Below are 19,362 nucleotides of genomic sequence, written 5' to 3' on the forward strand. Positions count from 1 at the left end.
AAAAAAAAAAAAAAAAAAAAGAGAAAGAGGATGCGGTGCATTCTCTGTTATACTTTTAGCATGTTGGCTTAGTTATGTAAATGAAATTTAGTGCCTGAATGAGATGTATTTGTACTGTGTTCATTCATTTCTACAGGAGCTGAGACTGTTAGACAGGAGTGGAGTGATGCAAATTTCCTCATTTTTAAAAATAATCTTAAGTTAATTGATCATATTATATTTTTTTGTGTGTCTGCAAATGTGTGTGTGTATTGGTGCATGTGTGCCACAGTGTGAGTGTGGAGGTCAGAGGACAGCCCTGTGGGAGTCAGTTTTCTCCTATCTTGTGGATCCCAGGAATTGAACTCAATTTGTTAGTCTTGGCTGTAAGCACCTTTATGCTGAGCCATCTCTCCAGCCCTCTCCTAGCTTCCTAGTCTTGATAGGCATGTGCCTGTCTTGGCTGGTGGAGGGCCTTGCCTATAGCTGGCCTTGATTGGGTGGGTGTATCTGAGGTACAGAGTGTGAGCATCACTGAGCCCCTGATGGGAAGGTGCTAGGGCCAGTGCTGGAAAAGGGCAGGTCTTGGGCCTCCTTGTTGCCTCCTGTGTTGTTTTCTCCTTTGTTCTTTCTAGGGCCCCAGGAACTTTTGGTGATATGTGTGTCCTCTGCAGATTCTGGTTGCCAATGACAAAGCCTGCAGCCTCCTTGGGTATAGCAGTCATGACCTGATTGGCCAGAAGCTTGCACAGTTCTTCCTCAAGTCTGATTCCGAGGTGGTGGAAGCCCTAAGTGAGGAGCATGTGGAGGCCGATGGCCATGCTGCAGTGGTGTTTGGCACAGTGGTGAGTGAGTGTGGGTAGGTAGGGTAGGGTGGGGAGGATGCTTTGCCTTTTATTTTTTGGTTTTTCAAGGCAGGGTTTCTCTGTAGCATTGGAGCCTCTTTAAAGACCAGGCTGGCCTTTAACTCACAGAGATCCACCTATCTCTGCCTCTTGAGTGCTGGGATTAAAGGCGTGTGCTGCCATTGCCTGGTGCTTTGCCTGTCCTTAAGGCAAGAATAGCATGTAAAGGGAAGGGCTCCCATTTCCCTGCCTCACTTTTGACTTTGAGCTTTGTTCTGCTTTATGATTGGCAGCACCTACGTTTAGCATCTTCACTGAAACATGGTCCTGGTACTATTTCCCTACTTCAGATGTGAAGAAGGATGGGCCCTTTAAAACCAAAGTATTTAAGAGGGATATAGTGACTCTGACACTTTGTTTTCATGTTTTAGTGAGGGTTGAAGCTTGGACTACATTTTAAAAAACTGCAGGTATCACGTGAGAGTTCCAGAAAAGTAATAGATTCCCCCCTTTTTTCATGTACTTGTGTGTGTGTGCACATGCACATGTGTGTGCATGCATATGCCCTCTTGAGGTTGATGTCAGAAATCATCCTCTATCACTCTTCCACCTTATTTATTGATGCAGGGACTCTCAGTCAAACCCAGAGCTCTCCAGTATGGCTAGTCCTGCTAGCTGACTTGCTCTGGGTGTCCAGTCTCTGTCTTATGAGACTGGACTAACAGGTGGGCCTCCATTCCCACCCAATATTTAAGTGGGTTTCTGAGGATCCTGACTCAGGTCCTAGTCTTTGTATGGCAAATACTTAACTATGGAGCTATTTCAAGAGCCTTCTGAAATGATACAATTTTATCACTGCACCTGATTCGTACCTTTAAAGCCACACATTCCATTTATTTGCTGTATGGTGATGGGATGGGAGGGTCTTACTGGAGAGTTTTGGTCCTCTTTCCTAGGCTACTGGGTATATCTGGGATATTGACAGGTGAGTTGAATTATAGGATGCAGAAGGCTAAGCTTCAGGCATGAGAACTTGGTCAGGGTCAGTTGTATCAACAAATTACTGGGTCAAGAAGCTGATTACTTCAAAAACTACCAAGAAAGTAATTATAGCTTTCAGCATATGTTAATGCCTCTTTATTTTTTCTTTTTAAAAATATTTATTTTTATTTATGTGTATGTTTACATGTATGTACATACGTATGTGGAAACTCAAGGAGGCCAGAGGAAGGTGTAATAGCCACCGGGGATGGAGTTACAGGCAATTGTGAGTTGCCCAATGTAGCACTAAACTTGGATCCTCTGGAAGAACAACAAGAACTCTTAGCACTGAACCATCTCTCCAGTTCTTAGTCCGTCCGTCCTTCCTTCCTTCCTTCCTTCCTTCCTTCCTTCCTTCCTTCCTTCCTTCCTTCCTTCCTTCCTTCCTTCCTTCCTTGTTTTTGCTTTTGTTTTTCAAGACAGGGTTTTTCTGTGTAGCCCTGGCTGTCCAGGAACTCACTCTGTAGACCAGGCTAGCTTTGAACTCACAGAGATCTGCCTGCCTCTGCCTCCTGAGTGCTGAGATTAAAGGTATGTACCACCATTGCCCACATAGTGCTTATTTCTTGAAGAAATTACAGATTCCACTTTTTTTTTCTCCTTCTTCCTTACTGTGAAGGTGAGTGTATTGGTCAGTTTTTCAGATGCAAGGGATCAACTGTATCTGGATAAAGGGATTTATTAGATCGTTTTGTATGGTTGGAAGCTGGATAGTTCTACAGTAGCTGTTTGCAGGTTGCAGACCCAGTGGAACCAGTAACCACTCAGTCTAGGAATCCAAAAGCCCCAGAACCATAGGGATTGATGATGTAGCCTCAGTCTGGTGGATGAAGCCTCCTGGAAAGTTGCTGGTGCAGGAGTGCATTCAAAGCTGAAGACTGGAGTTCAGCGTCCATGGGTGATAGCCACAGCAAAAAGCACCCACTCACGTCAGAAAAGCTGGAGTGATAATTTATACCTGTAATCCCACCACATAGGAGACCAGGAATTGAAAGGCATCTTAGGCAACATGGGAGGTTGAGAGCACATGGGCTCACATGAGATCCTAACACCAAAACCCACGAACACCAACAGCAAAAGGATAGTTGAGTGTACATGGGAGCTCTCCTTACCCGCTGCTTTTCTTTTCTTTATAGGCTCCTGCCTTCCATTCGAGAGTGGTTTTACCCTCTTGGTTCAATGATACACCCCAGTACTCTCTCTCTGCAAATACCATCATAGGTACACCCTATGTGTGTGTCAGGCGTTTTCTAGGTGTTTCTCAATCAAGGGTGGCAACTAAAAATTGGCCATCACACTGGGCATGAAAACCCTCTTGATAAAAATTCAGTCAGACTGTAGCACCGAGGACTAGAAGACTGTTTACACTTTGGTAGGTTTTTGAAAGGTGAGCGGAGCTTGACTGCGCTGAAGCGTTGAAGCACCGGGGAAGGTCTCTCCTGATGAGAAGCACTGTGCCATGCTAGCTGCAGAATCCACTGCGGTTGCTCTGCACCCTGGTACAGGAAATGTATTTCTACAGGTTGATGTTGTTAGCCGAAGTGGGGAGAAGATTCCAGTCTCTGTGTGGATAAAGAGGTTGCAGCAAGAACGTGGCTTATGCTGTGTAGTGGTTCTGGAGCCCGTGGAGAGGGTCTCAGCCTGGGTTGCCTTCCAGAGTGATGTGAGTATATTTCCAAATCGCAGTTGTCTCCTGCTAACACAATGCTCTCCTCCCCTTTCATAACTTAGGAAGGAAGTGCCAAAGTCAACTGGAGGTTTGCCTTGGCTATGGTCCTTACTAACTGCATGCTTGAGCAAGGAGTCCTCAGATTTCCCTATCAATAAAATGGGAATAGAATCATAACTACTCAAGATTGTTCTTGTTCTTGTTCTTCTTGTTCTTCTTCTTGTTCTTCTTCTTCTTGTTCTTGTTCTTCTTCTTCTTGTTCTTCTTCTTCTTCTTCTTATTATTATTAAAAATTTCCACCTCCTTCATTTTCCCTCCCCATCCCCCACTTTCCCTCCCCCTCCCTCTCCAGTCCAAAAAGCAGTCAGGGTTCCCTGCCCTGTGGGAAGTCCAAGGTCCTCCCCTCTCCATCCAGGTCTAGGAAGGTGAGCATCCAAACAGACTAAGCTCCCACAAAACCAGTACATGCAGTAGAATCAAAACCCAGTGCCATTGTCCTTGACTTCTCAGTCAGCACTCATTGTTTGCCACGTTCAGAGAGTCCGGTTTGATCACATGCTCCATCAGTCCCAGTTCAGCTGGCCTTGGTGAGCTCCCATTAGATCAGCCCCAATGTCTCGGTGGAAATAGAAAACACTATCCTGAGTGAGGTAACCCAGACCCAAAAAGATGAATATGGTATGTACTCACTCATAATTGAATTCTAGCCATAAATAAAGGACATTGAGCCTATAGTTCATGATCTTAGAGAAGCTAAATAAGAAGGTTAACCCAAAGAAAAATATATAGTTATCCTCCTGGATATGGGAAGTAGACAAGATTGCCGGGCAAAAAATTGGTATGGGGGGGGGGGGGGGGGGGGGGGTAAGGGGAGATGGGGAGAGAAAAGTGAGAAGGGGAGGATGGGGAGAGCTTGGGGGAATGGGACGGTTGGGATGGAGGAAGGGTAGATATGGGAGCAGGGAAGTATATATCTTAATTAAGGGAGCCATTTGAGGGTTGACAAGAGACTGGACTCTAGAGGGGTTCCCAGGTGTCCAAGGAGATGTCCCCAGCTTGTTCCTTGAGCAGCTGAGGAGAGGGTTCCTGAACTGGCCCACACTGATGAATATCTTGCATAGCACCATAGAACCTTAATCTGGCTATGGATGGAGATAGAGACAGAGACCCACATTGGAGGACTGGACTGAGCTCTCAAGATTGTTCTTAATCTTGAAGATGCTACTCTTTTAGAATAGTACTTAAACATGAACTTGGGCGTTTTTATTGAAGAGTCTGGATTGGGGCTTTTTTGTTGTTGTTTGATGTGGTATGTCCTTTTGTATATGTGTTGCTTTTATTGGTTGATGAATAAAGCTCTTTTGGCCATATAGCAGAGTAGAGCCAGGCAGGAAATCCTAACAAATATATAGAGAGATTGGGCAGAGTCAAACAGCTGCCAGCCGCCAAGGAAACAAGAGATATAGAAAATGAGGTAACACTATAGCCACGTGGCAATACATGGCCTAATAGAAATGGGTTCATTTAAGAGTTAGCTAGAAATATGCCTGAGCCATCAGCCAAACAGTGTTGTAATTAATATAGTTTTTGTGTGATTATTTGGGTCTGGGCAGCCAGGAGATGGAAGTGCAGTTTCTGTTTACAGTTTTTTGTTTTTTTTTTTTTTTGAGGCAGAGTTTCTCTGTATAGCCTTGACTGTCCTGAAACTCGCTCTGTAGACCAGGCTGGCCTTGTCTTGAACTAACAGAGATCTGCCTGCTGTTGCCTCCTGAGTGCTGGTATTAAAGCCATACTCACTCCCTCCCCTCCCCCAGTTGACCTAGGGCTTTTGGAGAGTTCTATAGAAAGTCACTTTGGTACAGTGAGGAAATGGTATTGTTCTTGTGAAAGCCTATGGCAAGCCTCTTGGGCTTTGACTATTGGAGCTGCGACATTATTCTTGCATTTGGTTTATAAACACTAGAGCATATACTTCAGTGAAGTTTAAAGACAACTTCTGTGAGAAGCGCCTGTCAGAAGCATTGCTTTTTTTTTCCCAGGGAACTATCACATCATGTGACAGTCTCTTTGCTCATCTCCATGGGTTCACATCTCCAAAGGATGTAGTTGGGCAGTGTGTCACAGACTTGATTCCATCGATGCAGCTCCCTCCTCCTGGTCGACATGTCCCAAAGGTAGGTGTCTGCACTGGGTGCTGGGTCTTGAGTTCTTCGACTTGACCCTGTAAGTTGACAGCGGGACCATTCTTGAATGGTGCAAAGCTCCAACTCTAGTTCTCTGAGCTTAGAGGCTCAACCAACGCCTAGAGTCATGTGGTCTCCTGACTGACAAGCCTTGTCCCCTAAACCCTCTCTTTCCTGAGGGCCCAGGAGGATATGTTGATCCGTAGGGTAACCTTGTATCCTGGTTAGAGTTCTTCAAACTGAACAGATAGGATTTTATATAACTACACATGATTAGTTGGGGGAGTTGATGCTTGTGATTATGCAGCTACTTGTAAGCTGGAGACCCTCGGGTAGCCTTGTGTGTGGCTCATCTAAGACTGAAGGTCTACGAATCCTGAGGGCCTCTGGGGGGAGTTCTAGAAATCAAAGTTAGAGCGCCTGGAGTTCTGACATGGGGCATCCCAGCTGCAGAAGAGAAATTCCAATTGCTCCTTCCCTCATTTTTCTCTTCAGACCTTGAGTTGACTGGATGGTGCCACCCACATTGAGCGTGACACTTCCTTATTCAGACTACTCAGACTCACACACCAATACCTGGAGACACCCTCACAGACACACTTAGAAATAGTGTTTGAATGACGTTAGGTATTTGTTAGTCAGCCATCACCTCCTGGAGGTGGACAGCTGTAATTCACAGGGAGTGGCAGGGAGATTGGGGTATGGTGGAAGCCTGATTCATACTGACTTCTTAAGGGCTCCACTTTTCAGCTTGTGTGTGGCATTCACACAGGGTAATTGACAGTTGTAGCTTTACCTGCTGTCATTTCTGTGTCTTTAGGAATGAATTGAGCTGTTTTGGCCAGTTAGTTTTGCTTACTCTATAAGAAGTTTTTCCCTCCCTCCCTCCCTTCCTCCCTCCCTCCCTCCCTCCCTCCCTCCATCCCTCCCTCCCCTCCTCCCTTTCTTCCCTCCTTCCTTCTTCCTCCTTTTTTTTTTTCCCTAAGGAGAGGACATACAGGTGTGTCCTCTCTGGGTGTGCTTCACTAAACCCAGTCCCCTACACTGACTTTTTGTGTGTCATATTTTCTAGTTCATGAGATGCAGGCCTGCTTGTGGTGGTTTTACTGAAGAGTCTGGTATACACCAGGCTTTTTTTGTTTTTGTGTCTTGAGACAGGGTTTCTCTATGTAGCCTTGACTGTTCTGGAACTCGCTCTGTAGACCAGGTTGGCCTTGAACTCACAAGAGTTGTCTCGTCCTCTGCATTCTCTAGTCTACTCTGAGGAAGTTGCGTGCAGCTTGGCAGGGCATTGTCTGGTGGCAGTGCTGTATGTAGAGCCCCTTACAACAGCTGCTGCTGACCAGCTCTCAGGAAGACCTCTCACTCCCCAAGGCAGGGGTCCAGGAGATGGCAGGAGCAGACACATGTCTGTGTATTCTCAGCCCAAAGCAAGTCACCTTCCCTTGTAACAAATGGAACCTATACAAACAAGGGGAAATCTTTGTCTCTTCTCATTGCTGTGTTTACTGGTCTTGGGGTCAAGTGGGATTGGTATAGGTGGGTGTTGTGATCCAGATACAGAGGAAGCAAGATGCATGAGAAAAGGTATCAAGCCACTTGGCTAAACATAGATAAGAATTATGGGTTAAGTTCTGAGAGGTAGTTAGTAATAATCCTGAACAATGGACCAAATAGTTTCTAATTAATTTAAGCCTCTATGTGTTTATTTGGGACTGAACAGCTGCAGGACTGGGAGAGACAGAAACTTCTGTCTACATTTTACTCTTTTGTCTTTTTTTTTGGGGCGGGGGGTCCACCATTCCATCTCCCAAATAAATCACACACAGAGGCTTATTCTTAGTTATGAGTACCCGGCCTTAGTTTGGCTTGTTTCTTGCCAGCTTTTCTTAACTTAAATTATCCTGACTGACTTTTGCCCCTGGGCTTTTCCCCTTTCTTACTTCTGTATATTTTACTTTCACTCTTACTCTGTGGCTGGCTGGGCGGCTTGGCCCTGCCCGCCTTCCCATGTTCTCATTGCTTGCTTCTCTTCCTCATTTCTCCTTCTTTTTATACTCTCTGCCTGCCAACCCTGCCTATCTTTTCTCTTGCCTCACTATTGGCTGTTGTTCAGAACTCATGGCCTGGGGACTCACTATGCTCAGGACAGGGTAGATGAGCCACCAGACCTCCAACATGGTCCCTAACTTTTCATGTTTTCCAGGGTAGGCCCTGAAACAGCAGAACAGAAAACCTAGGTCTAGGCTCTCACCTGAAACCTGATTCATTCTGGTTAGGATCAATGCACTACAGTTTTGCTTTTTTATTTTATTTGATTTGATGTAACACCTGTGTTACTCTCTATGATACAGTTTGCACTATTGTACCATTTGTGAGCTGGGCAAGGGCCTGGCGAGTAAAGGAACACACAAGACATGCTGAATGTCATTTATTCAAGCTTAGAAAAAAACCTTATATACCTAACTGCTGCACAGTGGAAATCCTCCCAGGCAGGTAGGAAATTACCAGGTCCAAGACAGAGTAAGGCCACCAGCAGGGGCAAAAGGAGCACAGGAACAAACAGTATAGGTGTTTTGCCAGAAACTGCAAACTATCCTCAATATGAGCCCCGGGAAGAGGGGTAGAGTAGACCTGTGGGCCCTACAATTTGAGACAGGGTTTCTTTGTGTAGTCTTCACTGTCCTGGAACTCTTTCTGTAGACTAGATTGGCCTCAAACTCACAGGGATCCACCTGCCTTTGCCATCCAAGTGTTAGGATTACAGTTATACCACCACCCTGCTTGGCTCTATTCAAAGTCTCCATTGGAAAATCATATGCCTTCCAAATGATAGAAGTAGACAGTATGTAATGTAAGGATTTGGTTGTATGTTGGGGGAGGGGCTGAGAAGGTAGATGGTTCCCTGAGTGGACAGTGACAACAGGAAAGCTATACCTCTAGGTTGGAGGGACAGAAGACTGGTGTGGAACCATGGCTATTGTCTTAGTTGCTTTTCCTGCTACTGTGTGAAAGAGAAACTAACGAAAGCAACTTGAGAAAGAAAGGATTTATTTTAGCTTACAGTTCAAGGGTACATCTAAGGCAGCAGGAATATGAGGCAGCTGGTCATATTGTCTCACAATCAGGAAGCAGAGAGTGATGACTGCCCGCTGCTGCTCAGCTCCCTTTCTCCACCTACACAGGCCAAGGGAATGGTGCCGCCCACGGTAGGTGGATCTTCCCACCTTAATCAGTACAGTCAAGAAAACTCCCCTATTGGCAGCATACCCAGAGGCCTCTCATGAAGGTGGTTCTAGATTCTGTCATGGTGACCCTAATCATCACAGCTACTCCCAAACATGGACTATACATTCGCTGAGACTAAGAGGTGCTGGAGAAACATGACAGCTCTTTCCCTTCCAAACTTGGAGCTGAGAAGGGTGCAGCCTGTGGATACTAGCAGGCTGTAGTTTGGCACAATGCCTGCTCGGGATGAGTCTGGGTCCAGTCCTCTCATTGGTTTGTGCCTTGGTCCTTTCATTACGCATTTGTTCCGGACCCTGAGTCCTCCAAGCCTGCTGCTGCTGTTCCCCAGTGTTCTGAATTCTTTGAACAGGGTGGGACTGAGGGATAGTTAGGGAGAGCACCATGGATAAGGGATGTTCCTAGCACATGTATGTGAGTGGAGCTTGGATCTGAAACATCACAGCTCAAGATTCTGTGTACATAGATAGTATTGCTGTAGTACTGAAATGGGGCTTCCCTGTCTTTCAGAGTCTCAAGATTCAAAGGTCTGTTGGGAGAGCCAGAGATGGTACCACCTTCCCTCTGAGTCTGAAGCTGAAATCCAACCCCAGTGGAGAGGCTGTAGCTGACAGTGAGGCTACATCTGAACCAGGTTACCAGGCATCTGTGTGGGTGTTCTGCACCATCAGTGGCCTCATCACCCTCCTGCCTGATGGCACAATTTATGGTGTCAACCACAGCTTTGCACTAATGTTGTTTGGTTATGGGAAGACCGAGCTCCTGGGCAAGGTAGGCTCACCTAGTTTCCCAGCTCCTTGGTACTCTGAGGAAACTGTTCTGCATGGGCTAGAGAGCTTACAGCCCATGAGCTTATCCTCATCCTATTTACAACCATCTATCTCATATTCCTGGGCCCCACATCAGTGGCCTCTCTTGAATTGTCCTGAATTGTTCCAGAGAAGGAAGTGGGTCTTCTGCCTGGGATCTCTGTCCCCACCCAGCTGGCTCTGGTCTGGCCCATTGAACCATATTTTGGTTACACTGTGGATACTGCTGGTTCACCCATCCTTAGCATGGTTGGTGGTGGGCACTGGAGAAGGAGGGGTTCTATAACCTTCCTTTCTGAAGTTGGGATTGGACTTGGGTAGATGTTTTACTCACCAGGAGACAGGCCATTAGCTTTAACTTCTCCCTTATTCTCACCCAGACTTGTAGGGTGCAGTCTCATCGTGGCTCTGTGCAAGCCTCCAGGACAATGTTTAATGCATTCCAAGTCATGAATCAGCCTATGAGGCTATGCTTACTAGGGAAAGGCCATTTTGTTCCACATGATGCCAACTGGGGCGACTCATTAGGTGATTGTGGAATCCTGAAGCCTTGAGAGCTTACATTCTTGGCTCGGATGCTGTTTGGAACATTCATGGGAGCATCCTGCCTCTTAAGTCTTACCTCAGCTGCAGAAGTCATGCCTCACAGTTCCAACAACCTCTTATTTAGGAGGTGGATCCCAGTGGTGTTCTGAGCCCATTGGGGGGGGGGTACATGCCTCCCACATGCCAGAGGGGTATCATGGAGCAGCCTTGAAAAGCCACCCAGTCCTGCCAGGTGATTATGTAGGTATATAGGAGAGAATCCTACATATCTCTCCCCTGATTTTGACACCCGTTAAGTGCCCACCAGGCTCACCTGGTTCCTGGGTGCAGGTACTTAACGGCCCTTTAGTAAGCACCTTGATCACTTGGGGACTGCCTCTATGGCAGGGGCCTCTGTCTTTTCTTGTCATTTCTACGGGGTACTACTAGACTGTGACTCTAAAAAGAGGTTATTCTGCTTTTCAATAAAACCATAAAGAGTAACTAACCTAAAGTTTAGTTGCGTTGAGTTTATTTGATTAAAAAGCAGCTAGCAGAATCCCTGGTTGACAGTGTTCTGGAGGAGTCTTACAGGTGTTGAGACCTCTTAGAGTCTTACAGGTATCCAGATTTGACTCTCATTGAGGTTAGAGTTGCTTGGATTCTTGTGGCCACAGGTGCTTTCCAGGATGGAGGCTGCATACACATTCAGAAGCAGCATCTGTGTGAGCAGCTCTTACTGTGTAATGTCCCTGATGGGTTCACATCGGTGTTCTTGGACCAAGAGCTATAAGATGTTAGCTTGGCAAATACAGGGTCTCTGTTCTCAGTAAATGTGAAGTCACAGGCCAGCTTTCTGCTTGGAAGACATGTAGGTGTTGGTATACCTCACCTTAGAATGTATTGTTTGCCTTTTTATTAAGCAAAATGAAAAAACCTGTGCATTATGTGTCAAGTGTCAGGGTGTATAGATTAGCCAAAAACATGTGACCCAAGATCTTTCCCACTCTGAGCGCCTGAACTGTTCACATTGCCAGTGTTTTCATCCTAGAAGGATGTGTTCAGTGGGTCAGAATGGGTCCTCCTAGATTCTGAAATATCACTGCTTTGCTCTCTAGAACATCACTTTCTTGATTCCTGGTTTCTACCACTACATGGACCCTGCATATGACAGTTCTGTACAGCTGCCAGACCTTGTCAACTGCCTGGACATTGGCAGTAAGACTGGGCCTGGAGAGATGAGCTCTGATGCCCAGCAGGACTGGGAACTAGTCAGTGGAGCACACGGTAAGGCACAGCCTCCTCCACACCGTGTTTCTGTGGCTGCCCAGCCCCTTATAGGCTGGTGGCTCTGTGACAGAGAGGAGGAGAGCAGAAGTCATTGGTGACCTCTCCAGAAGCTCAACGGTGGGCAGAGTAGTGGGAGGCTCTGTCTTGTATGGCCTCTTGTTTTTCTTTCCTGGAGATGGGACAGTTGTGGGTAGGCTTTACAAGTATGTTGGCATCTAGAAGGGAATTAGGAGGTCCTCTAAGACTGAACCACTTGTGCCTATGTCTGAGACAGAAATAGCTGGCCAAAGTCTTGTCCGTTTAAAGAGAATTTATAACCAAGCCAGGTGTAGTGGCACATACTTGTAATCCCAAATTATAGGGTTGCAGTTATTTGAGGCCGTCTTAGAATATATAGGAAGACCCTATCTGGAAACAAAAAGCTGCCTTCCAGGAATCCCCATCCCCCAAATAAAATTTGTATAGTTTCATGTAGTATAAGATTGAATTGTTTGATGAATAAAGCTGTTTTGACCAAAAAAAAAAGATTGAATTGTTATAGCATATCATATTTATTTATGAATTATGCTGTATACCTATTGACTTCAATATGTTTATCACAATAGTTAAGGTCTTCAATGACTGGTTTGTAGAGATAGTGTAAGCAGTGAGCTTACTATTCCCTTTGTCTCAGAATATTGGGAGGGTGTGGGACTTGCAAAGCCAGTGTTTGATCTCTTGGGGGGTTCTGGGCTATGCTGGGGCCTGTGAATCTGGTGCCCTGAAGTAGGAAGGATCTCTGATCTTCTAGGGAAGGGAGAGAGGTGATGAAACAGGAACAATGTGAGGAATCAGTGCTAGCAGAAAGCAAAGCTCTTAGTGTGCTTCTGTTGTACATGCTAAGTGTAGGCCGAGTATTTGAGGTTTTGATAAAGGTACAGGAGTGCTTTAACAGAGTGCTTGGAATAGAAAACTCTCTTGATTTTGCTGTTAGATCCAAGGGTAGACGTGACGTTGGCCCATGACCACGTGCTATCACAAGATGAGCCCTTGAAGATGATGGGAGGACAAGTCTCCCTTAGGACTCAGACACGGTTGGAAACTGAATGCCAGATACTTCCTTCTTATTCCCCTCAAGCCTCCCTGGGGTAAGTGCTTTGGTGGGAGGTTGCAAGTTTACCAGACACCTTGGAATATCCAAGTTATGGGTAATAATGACAGCGATGACTAATTTGTACTGGTCACTGCTCTGTCTGTATACACTAGTGCCTTTTCCTGTTGCTTGACTGAGTCCTTACAACCCCTGTGAGAGAGTACCCATGATGTTATTCTCCTCTTATGGGCAAGGAAGCAGCCTGTTGAGAAGTCAAGAAAATGTTAAAAGATAGAAATTTAGAACTTTGAAAATCATTTGAAACCATTCTCTTCATATATTTTAAAATAACGTTATTAATTTTGAATAAAGAGAATTTATATTGGAAAACTTTGTAGAAATGAAAATTCATTTGCCTGTAACCATAGCATTTTATTTATTTATTTTTTTAAACAATATTTTTATGGTTTATTTAACTTTATGTGCATTGGTATGAAGTATCAGATCCCCTGGAACTGATCTTCAGACAGTTGTGAGCTGCCATGTGGGTGCTGGGAATTGAACCCGGGTCCTCTGGAAGAGCAGTCAGTGCTTTTAACCACTGAGCCATCTCTCCAGCCCCAACCATAGCATTTTAATGTGTCTAATGATGTTCTAAGAGCTTGATAAGTGTCCATCACATGTACAGTTAGTTCATTCACTTATTCATTCATCTCTTTGTGTACTCATTTACTCTTAACTCAACAAACTTGTAGAAGACTTAAGGTCTCATCCCCAAAGGTTACAGTGTACTCAGGAAGGTAAGCTTCCCTTGTCAGATGTCTAAAAGTCAGGACTTGTTAGGGAAGGGAGCGAGTGAAGTGTGTGTTCTGAGGAACTGATGCCGAAGCCGAGTTAGTTGTTACATGGTAAACCAGGTGCTCAAACAAAACAAAACAAGACAAAAAGCCCCAGGTGAAATACGTGATCAGTAATTGGGGTTCTTGGCTCTCTGGAAGCCAGCCCTTGGTGCTCCCTGGCAAGAGGACCTGAGGTTCCTGGGGCAGCTCTGGACATAATTCCCAGTAGCCTTATGTGAACCTCTGCTGGTAGGATAAGAGGAGGGGCTCGTAGCTCCAAAGGGTCACTTGAAAACCTCTCTCTGTACCTTTCCATTTAGTGACAGGTGATACTTGATTGGCAGGGCAGCTTGCAGGTTTGTCATTCTAAAAATTAGGGATTCTAAGTCTCCAACCCCCAAACTTGATGCTAGCACAGTGTTAATGGTCAAATCATTGCCGAACTGATGCGATGCCAATGGTAGCCTTCCACTGTCCGTTGCAATGCAGGATTTAGAGGCCATGCTGTAGGGACAGGATCATGTCCCCAATCTACCAGTTTTTCTAGCAAGTGTGACCTGTGACCTTCCTAAAATTTCAGAGTCTATTTGTCAGGGTTTGCAATAGAAAGGGAACAGGTGTGACAGTAGAGAGGAAAACAAATACTGTTACCCACCATCATTTGGAGACCCTAAGAGGGTGAACACCACACCCAGGGGCTGTCCAGACTTCTGGGCAAGGTCTTAATGAGGCACTTCTGGTGTGCAGCCCCTGTGCCTTCATCCTCAGAATGACCCTGTAATCTGTTCCTGGAGAGTGCTAGGCTCACCAGGGAGGGGAAAGGTGGCTAGATATAATCTTTTCTTGCTTTTCTCTGCAGACCTTCTTTTTATCTCTGCTTCTTTATCTTTGCTTTTAGGACTCCACCCACAAAATCCACTGTGACACTTCTCTAAGCTCCCCCACCTTTTAGTTTTTTTGTTTGAGACAGGGTTTCTCTGTAACTTTGGAGCCTGTCCTGGAACTCGCTCTATAGATCAGGCTGGACAAAACTCAAAGAGATACGCCTGCCTCTGCCTCCTGAGTACTGGGATTAAAGGTGTGTGCCCCATCTTTATGGACTTCTGTCATACAATTTGTGGGGACCCCCAATTCAAGACCATATAGTATATCTTGATTACCAGGTATTTGACCTTAGTCATGGTAATGTGAACAGACACTATGAAGAATGGGCTGGTGGAGGTAGATCATCCTGCCTAGACTGCGTGCTTAGCAATTTCCTCACTACTTGTGCAGCTTCTTCACACAACGTGTGCTCACCCTCACCCTGCTGAGTAAAGGTCCTTCACCTTGCTCTGTACCTCAGCTCCTGAATGCATTACTTTGTCAGCCTTCTCTGAGCTGCCTCCCCAGTCTCTGTGCAGCTAGGTGTTAGATGGTGTTGAGACCCAGCCATAGCCTGCCGTCATGGGATCTATTAAACACTCTGAAATCCATTTCAGTAGCTTTCTTTGATTCATTCTTGGTAAATGTAGATTTATATGAATAATGTTTAAGAGTAGATATTTTAATATTTAGCTTTGTTATAAAGTTGAGAGACTTTCTGCTATAAATTTATCATGCTAAATGCATTGTACTTGTCTCTCATAAAGGGAAAGTCAGTGTGATCTCTCATTACCACTAGTGACTCATCCAAATTCCTGTCTCCAGGGTGGACAGCAACCCAGTTTATGGTGAGCATTCATTGCCCACAGACCATCAAAGCATTCCAAAGAGAAACCTGCTGCCTCGTGATGCACAATTGCTGTCTACGAACCAGCCAGACACTCTAGAAGTATCCCCACCAGTCCTTAATGAACATTTATTGTCTGAGATTCAGAAAAATACCTCAGAAGAAAGCCCACTAACCCACAGGAAATGCCTATTGCCTAAGGCACAGCAAGACACCACAAAAGGAAGCCCGCCAATCCACGATGAGCAGTTACTGCCTACAGACCAGCATATCGATGTCTTGGGGAAGGAGAATCCTTCCACAGCAGAGAGCTACAGACAGGATCTTTTAGAAGAAAGCAGGTCCAAACCAAAGGATGCAAAACTGCTTGCTTCCTGTGAAGTTTCTGAGCCACTAGTCCCAGCTAAGAACAGGAGCAGCAGCGTGGACATGTGTAGTCTACATCAGGAAGCTCAGGTGGAACTGATGGGCGTTAGTCCCAGTAGTCCAAAGCCCTGGGCTGATGCCACCATGCCTGAGCCCCACACCACAGGGCAGCTAGCGGGAGGGGGCTTCCTGACGCACTGCCCACAGTATAGGAGTGAGTGGATCTTACAGCAGCGAGGCCAGGACTTGGCTCCCAGCCCCTCTGGAATGGCATGTGTTTTGCTTGGGACACCCACTCTGGATGAACCATGGCCAGGAGTGAGAAATGACCGAGAAGAGCTGCAGACTTGCTTGATTAAGGAGCAGTTGTCCAAGTCCAGCTTTGGAGGAGCTCTGGGCATCTCCTGTGTGGAGCTTGTCCCTGCAGAACATCCTCCTTTCACTGCCCCTGTGTCCTTCTGTGATCTGGGAGGCCGAGACTTGCATGTTAGCCGCTCAGGCAGCTCCTCAGCCTGCTATGCCTTGGCCACCGACCTCCCGGGTGTCCTGGAGGCAGTGGAAGCCCAGGAGACTAATGTGAATTCTTATTCCTGGAACCTCAGGGAGCTCTTTCTCAATGATCAGACAGACAGAACTCCATCACATTGTTCCTGTACCACGTCTGAACTCAGCGAGACACCTTCTCCTTCAGTGGTGGGCTCAGATTTAGATGTGGGTGCTCTGCACAGGCAGAGTTCAGATATTCTGGGTGACCGAGAGATGTTGCTCCTCACTGGCACCTATTTTGACCTTGGTGAAGGCCGACAGTTCCAGGAGATGGACGCAGGACATAATCGAGCAGAACTGTCTGACATCTCTTTGGTATCCTCTGAACACTATGAAACCAGTGACATAGAAAGCCCAGGCTGTGGCCCTCCTGTACCAGATCATCCCAGTACTGATGCTTTGTGCCTATCAGCAGAGAAGCCCAAGCTGAGTGTCCAGATCACTTCCACTCCTGTGGCACCTGGAGCCCCCACCCTACAGCCGAATATCCAGGAGGGCGTCTACTCTGGAAGCTGCTACCACCGAGATGGCTTACGACTGAGTATGTTCTGGGGAAGAGGCTTTGTCAATCATAGCAATGTAAAATGAAGTCATTGGAGGGATTGGCAGAGCGCTGTACTCCCTCACCTCCCTGCCTTTCAGGTATACAGTTTGAAGTGAAGCGAGTGGAGCTCCAGGGCTCCGCAACCCTGTTCTGCTGCTGGCTAGTGAAGGACCTCTTACATAGCCACCGGGACTCAACCACCCGAACCCGCCTGTTCCTTGCCAGCCTGCCTAGTTCTACCCACTCCATGCCTGAGCTCTCTGGATCCGGCTTGGGAGAGGTTGGTATCTGTGGTCAGCTCACTCCTCTGTGCACTTTCTTCTGTGCTGCAGGTTTCCCAGGTGGCTTTGCTGCCCTTTTGGCTGGACTGGGTGGAGGGTCTGTCTGTCTTTTTAACATTGTCTTCTAGTACCTGTGTAAGTGTAAAGCAAATGCAGGGCTTTGAATGAATATATGACTTGTGCAGTGGAATGTAGGTGCATTTAGACAAATCAGTTTGGGTTGGTGAGTGGATGCTGTCACAGGGCTCCATAGGTTTTCAGACTAGGCCCCTGTGAGCACAGGAGATAAGAACAGCATGGATGTCAGTGCTGTTGATAGAGATGATGTGGCTTGTGATCTCCCAGACCTTTCTTTGTCTCTACAGATGCTCAGAGCCAAACCTTGGTTTGAGGAATCCCCAACACCCGCAGAGCTGGAGGGGCTGGCGGCCTGTGAGGGCGAATACTCCCATAAGTATAACACCATCAGCCCACTTGGAAGTGGGGCCTTTGGCTTTGTGTGGACTGCAGTGGAGAAGGAGCACAACAAAGAGGTGCTTGGGTTCATGTGGGGATGGCCCTACTGGAGGGTCCTGATCTATAGCTCTGGGACTTGTAATGGAGGAGGAGGGACCAGGATATGGGTGCTTTCTGGATATAGGTGGAAGCTTCTACAATACACATTCACTCCAGAATAGCCCTGTTGAGTTTTGCATTCAGACCTTGCTTTCTTGCAGGCTCTTGGACCCTGGCCAGGCCTTTTCTGTGTTGTTATTTTCTCTCTTCTGAACTCTCTTATATTATTTTTCTACTGTTCACATGGCATGCTGTTGCCTCATGAGCATACAAACTTGCTTTTAAAACCAAACTCAGGACCTCCTCTATTCAACTGGAAAAAGAAGCAAGTTAGCTAATAAACACAGTTAGGGTCTACTCAAAATTTCTTTTTTCTTTTTTTTTTTTTTAAATATTTATTTATTTATTATGTATACAATATTCTGTCTGTGTGTATGTCTGCAGGCCAGAAGAGGGCACCATACCTCATTACAGATGGTTGTGAGCCACCATGTGGTTGCTGGGAATTGAACTCAGGACCTTTGGAAGAGCAGGCAATGCTCTTAACCACTGAGCCATCTCTCCAGCCCCTACCCAAAATTTCTTATGATAGCTCTTATGATATCTCTCAGCTGGGTTTGTACTTCATGCCTGTTTGGTGCCAGACATTCTTTTATGTATACTGATTCCTCCAACTGGCCTCCCTTTCCAGTATTGAGGGTCATTCCTATGTATTTCTCTTGAACCCAAGCTATAGAACTCACTGTCCTTTGCTCCCAAATCCCACTGGTATTTGTGATTTTTGTTCCAACTCTCCTACCCAGAAGCAGCCTCCACTCCTTGCTATGATACTGTCACCAGGCATGAATCACTAGCAGATCCTGTAGTATTGCCACAGAGTTCTTTCATATCACTGTTGCTGGAATGTATCAAAGAGCTGTGTCTGAGTTGCTGTTTCATAGTCTTTCTGGGTCTAGTAATTTTCAGAGGATATTTTAAAATTTTCTTCTCCATAGCATGGCAGTTTTGTCTTTCCTTTCTTTGGTTCACTTTTCATCCTTTCTCCTTCCTATCACATTGGCTAGGGCCCTGGAACAGTGTTACTTAACAGTTACGTCACTGTGGTAGGTACCTTTCATTTCCCAATGAGCACATATTATTTGAAGATATTACATTTTATTATTAGTCCAGCTGGGTTGGTAATTTTTTGACCTCATTTATTTATTTGAGTGAATGAGAGAGAGAGAGAGAGAGAGAGAGAGAGAGAGAGAGAGAGAGAGAGAACGAGAACATGCACAAGGTCAGTGAAAACTTATAGGAGTTGGTTCTCTTCTTTCACCATATGGGTACTGGGGATCAAATTCAGGTGGTCCTTTACCCACTGAGCCATCTCACTGGTCCCTGAATTGTTTTTTTTTTTTTTTAAAGAATGAGTTTGAGGGGCTAGAGAGATGGCTCAGTGGTTAAGAGCATTGGCTGCTCTTCCAGAGGACCTGAGTTTAATTCCTAGCACCCTCATGGCAGCTCACAACTGTCTATAACTCCAGTTCCAGAGGATCCAGTGCCCCACACGGATATACATGCAGGCAGAACAATAAACATTAAAAAATTTTTTTAAAAATGTTGGACGGTGGTGCACACCTTCAATCCTAGCACTTGGGAGGCAGAGGCTGGTGAACCTCTGTGCGTTCGAGGCCAGCCTGGTCTACAAGAGCTAGTTCCAGGACAGGTAGGGTTGTTACACAGAGAAACCCTGTCTCAAAAATAAAAATAAATAAATAAAAAATCATTACAAAATTGGGTGGACAACTATTGAGTGATGTCTTTCCAGCGCTTATTGACATGGTTGTACTCCTGTTTCCTGCAACATAATGATAACATT

General features: G+C 45.9%; 1 protein-coding gene across 1 annotated transcript in view; it reads left to right on the forward strand.

Annotated features, from left to right (window-relative positions):
- Window positions 1–19,362, forward strand: part of Pask (PAS domain containing serine/threonine kinase) — a 36,343-nt gene that overhangs the window by 2,141 nt on the left and 14,840 nt on the right. The window contains exons 3-11 of the mRNA XM_005361378.2: window positions 654–824; window positions 3,388–3,528; window positions 5,574–5,708; window positions 9,474–9,734; window positions 11,416–11,584; window positions 12,561–12,714; window positions 15,188–16,662; window positions 16,764–16,945; window positions 17,312–17,479. Of these exons, the coding sequence (XP_005361435.1) occupies window positions 654–824; window positions 3,388–3,528; window positions 5,574–5,708; window positions 9,474–9,734; window positions 11,416–11,584; window positions 12,561–12,714; window positions 15,188–16,662; window positions 16,764–16,945; window positions 17,312–17,479 (2,856 nt within the window). The remainder of the gene's footprint in view (window positions 1–653; window positions 825–3,387; window positions 3,529–5,573; window positions 5,709–9,473; window positions 9,735–11,415; window positions 11,585–12,560; window positions 12,715–15,187; window positions 16,663–16,763; window positions 16,946–17,311; window positions 17,480–19,362) is intronic.

This window comes from Microtus ochrogaster, linkage group LG4 (genome assembly GCF_000317375.1).
Source record: "Microtus ochrogaster isolate Prairie Vole_2 linkage group LG4, MicOch1.0, whole genome shotgun sequence".
Taxonomy (NCBI): domain Eukaryota; kingdom Metazoa; phylum Chordata; class Mammalia; order Rodentia; family Cricetidae; genus Microtus; species Microtus ochrogaster.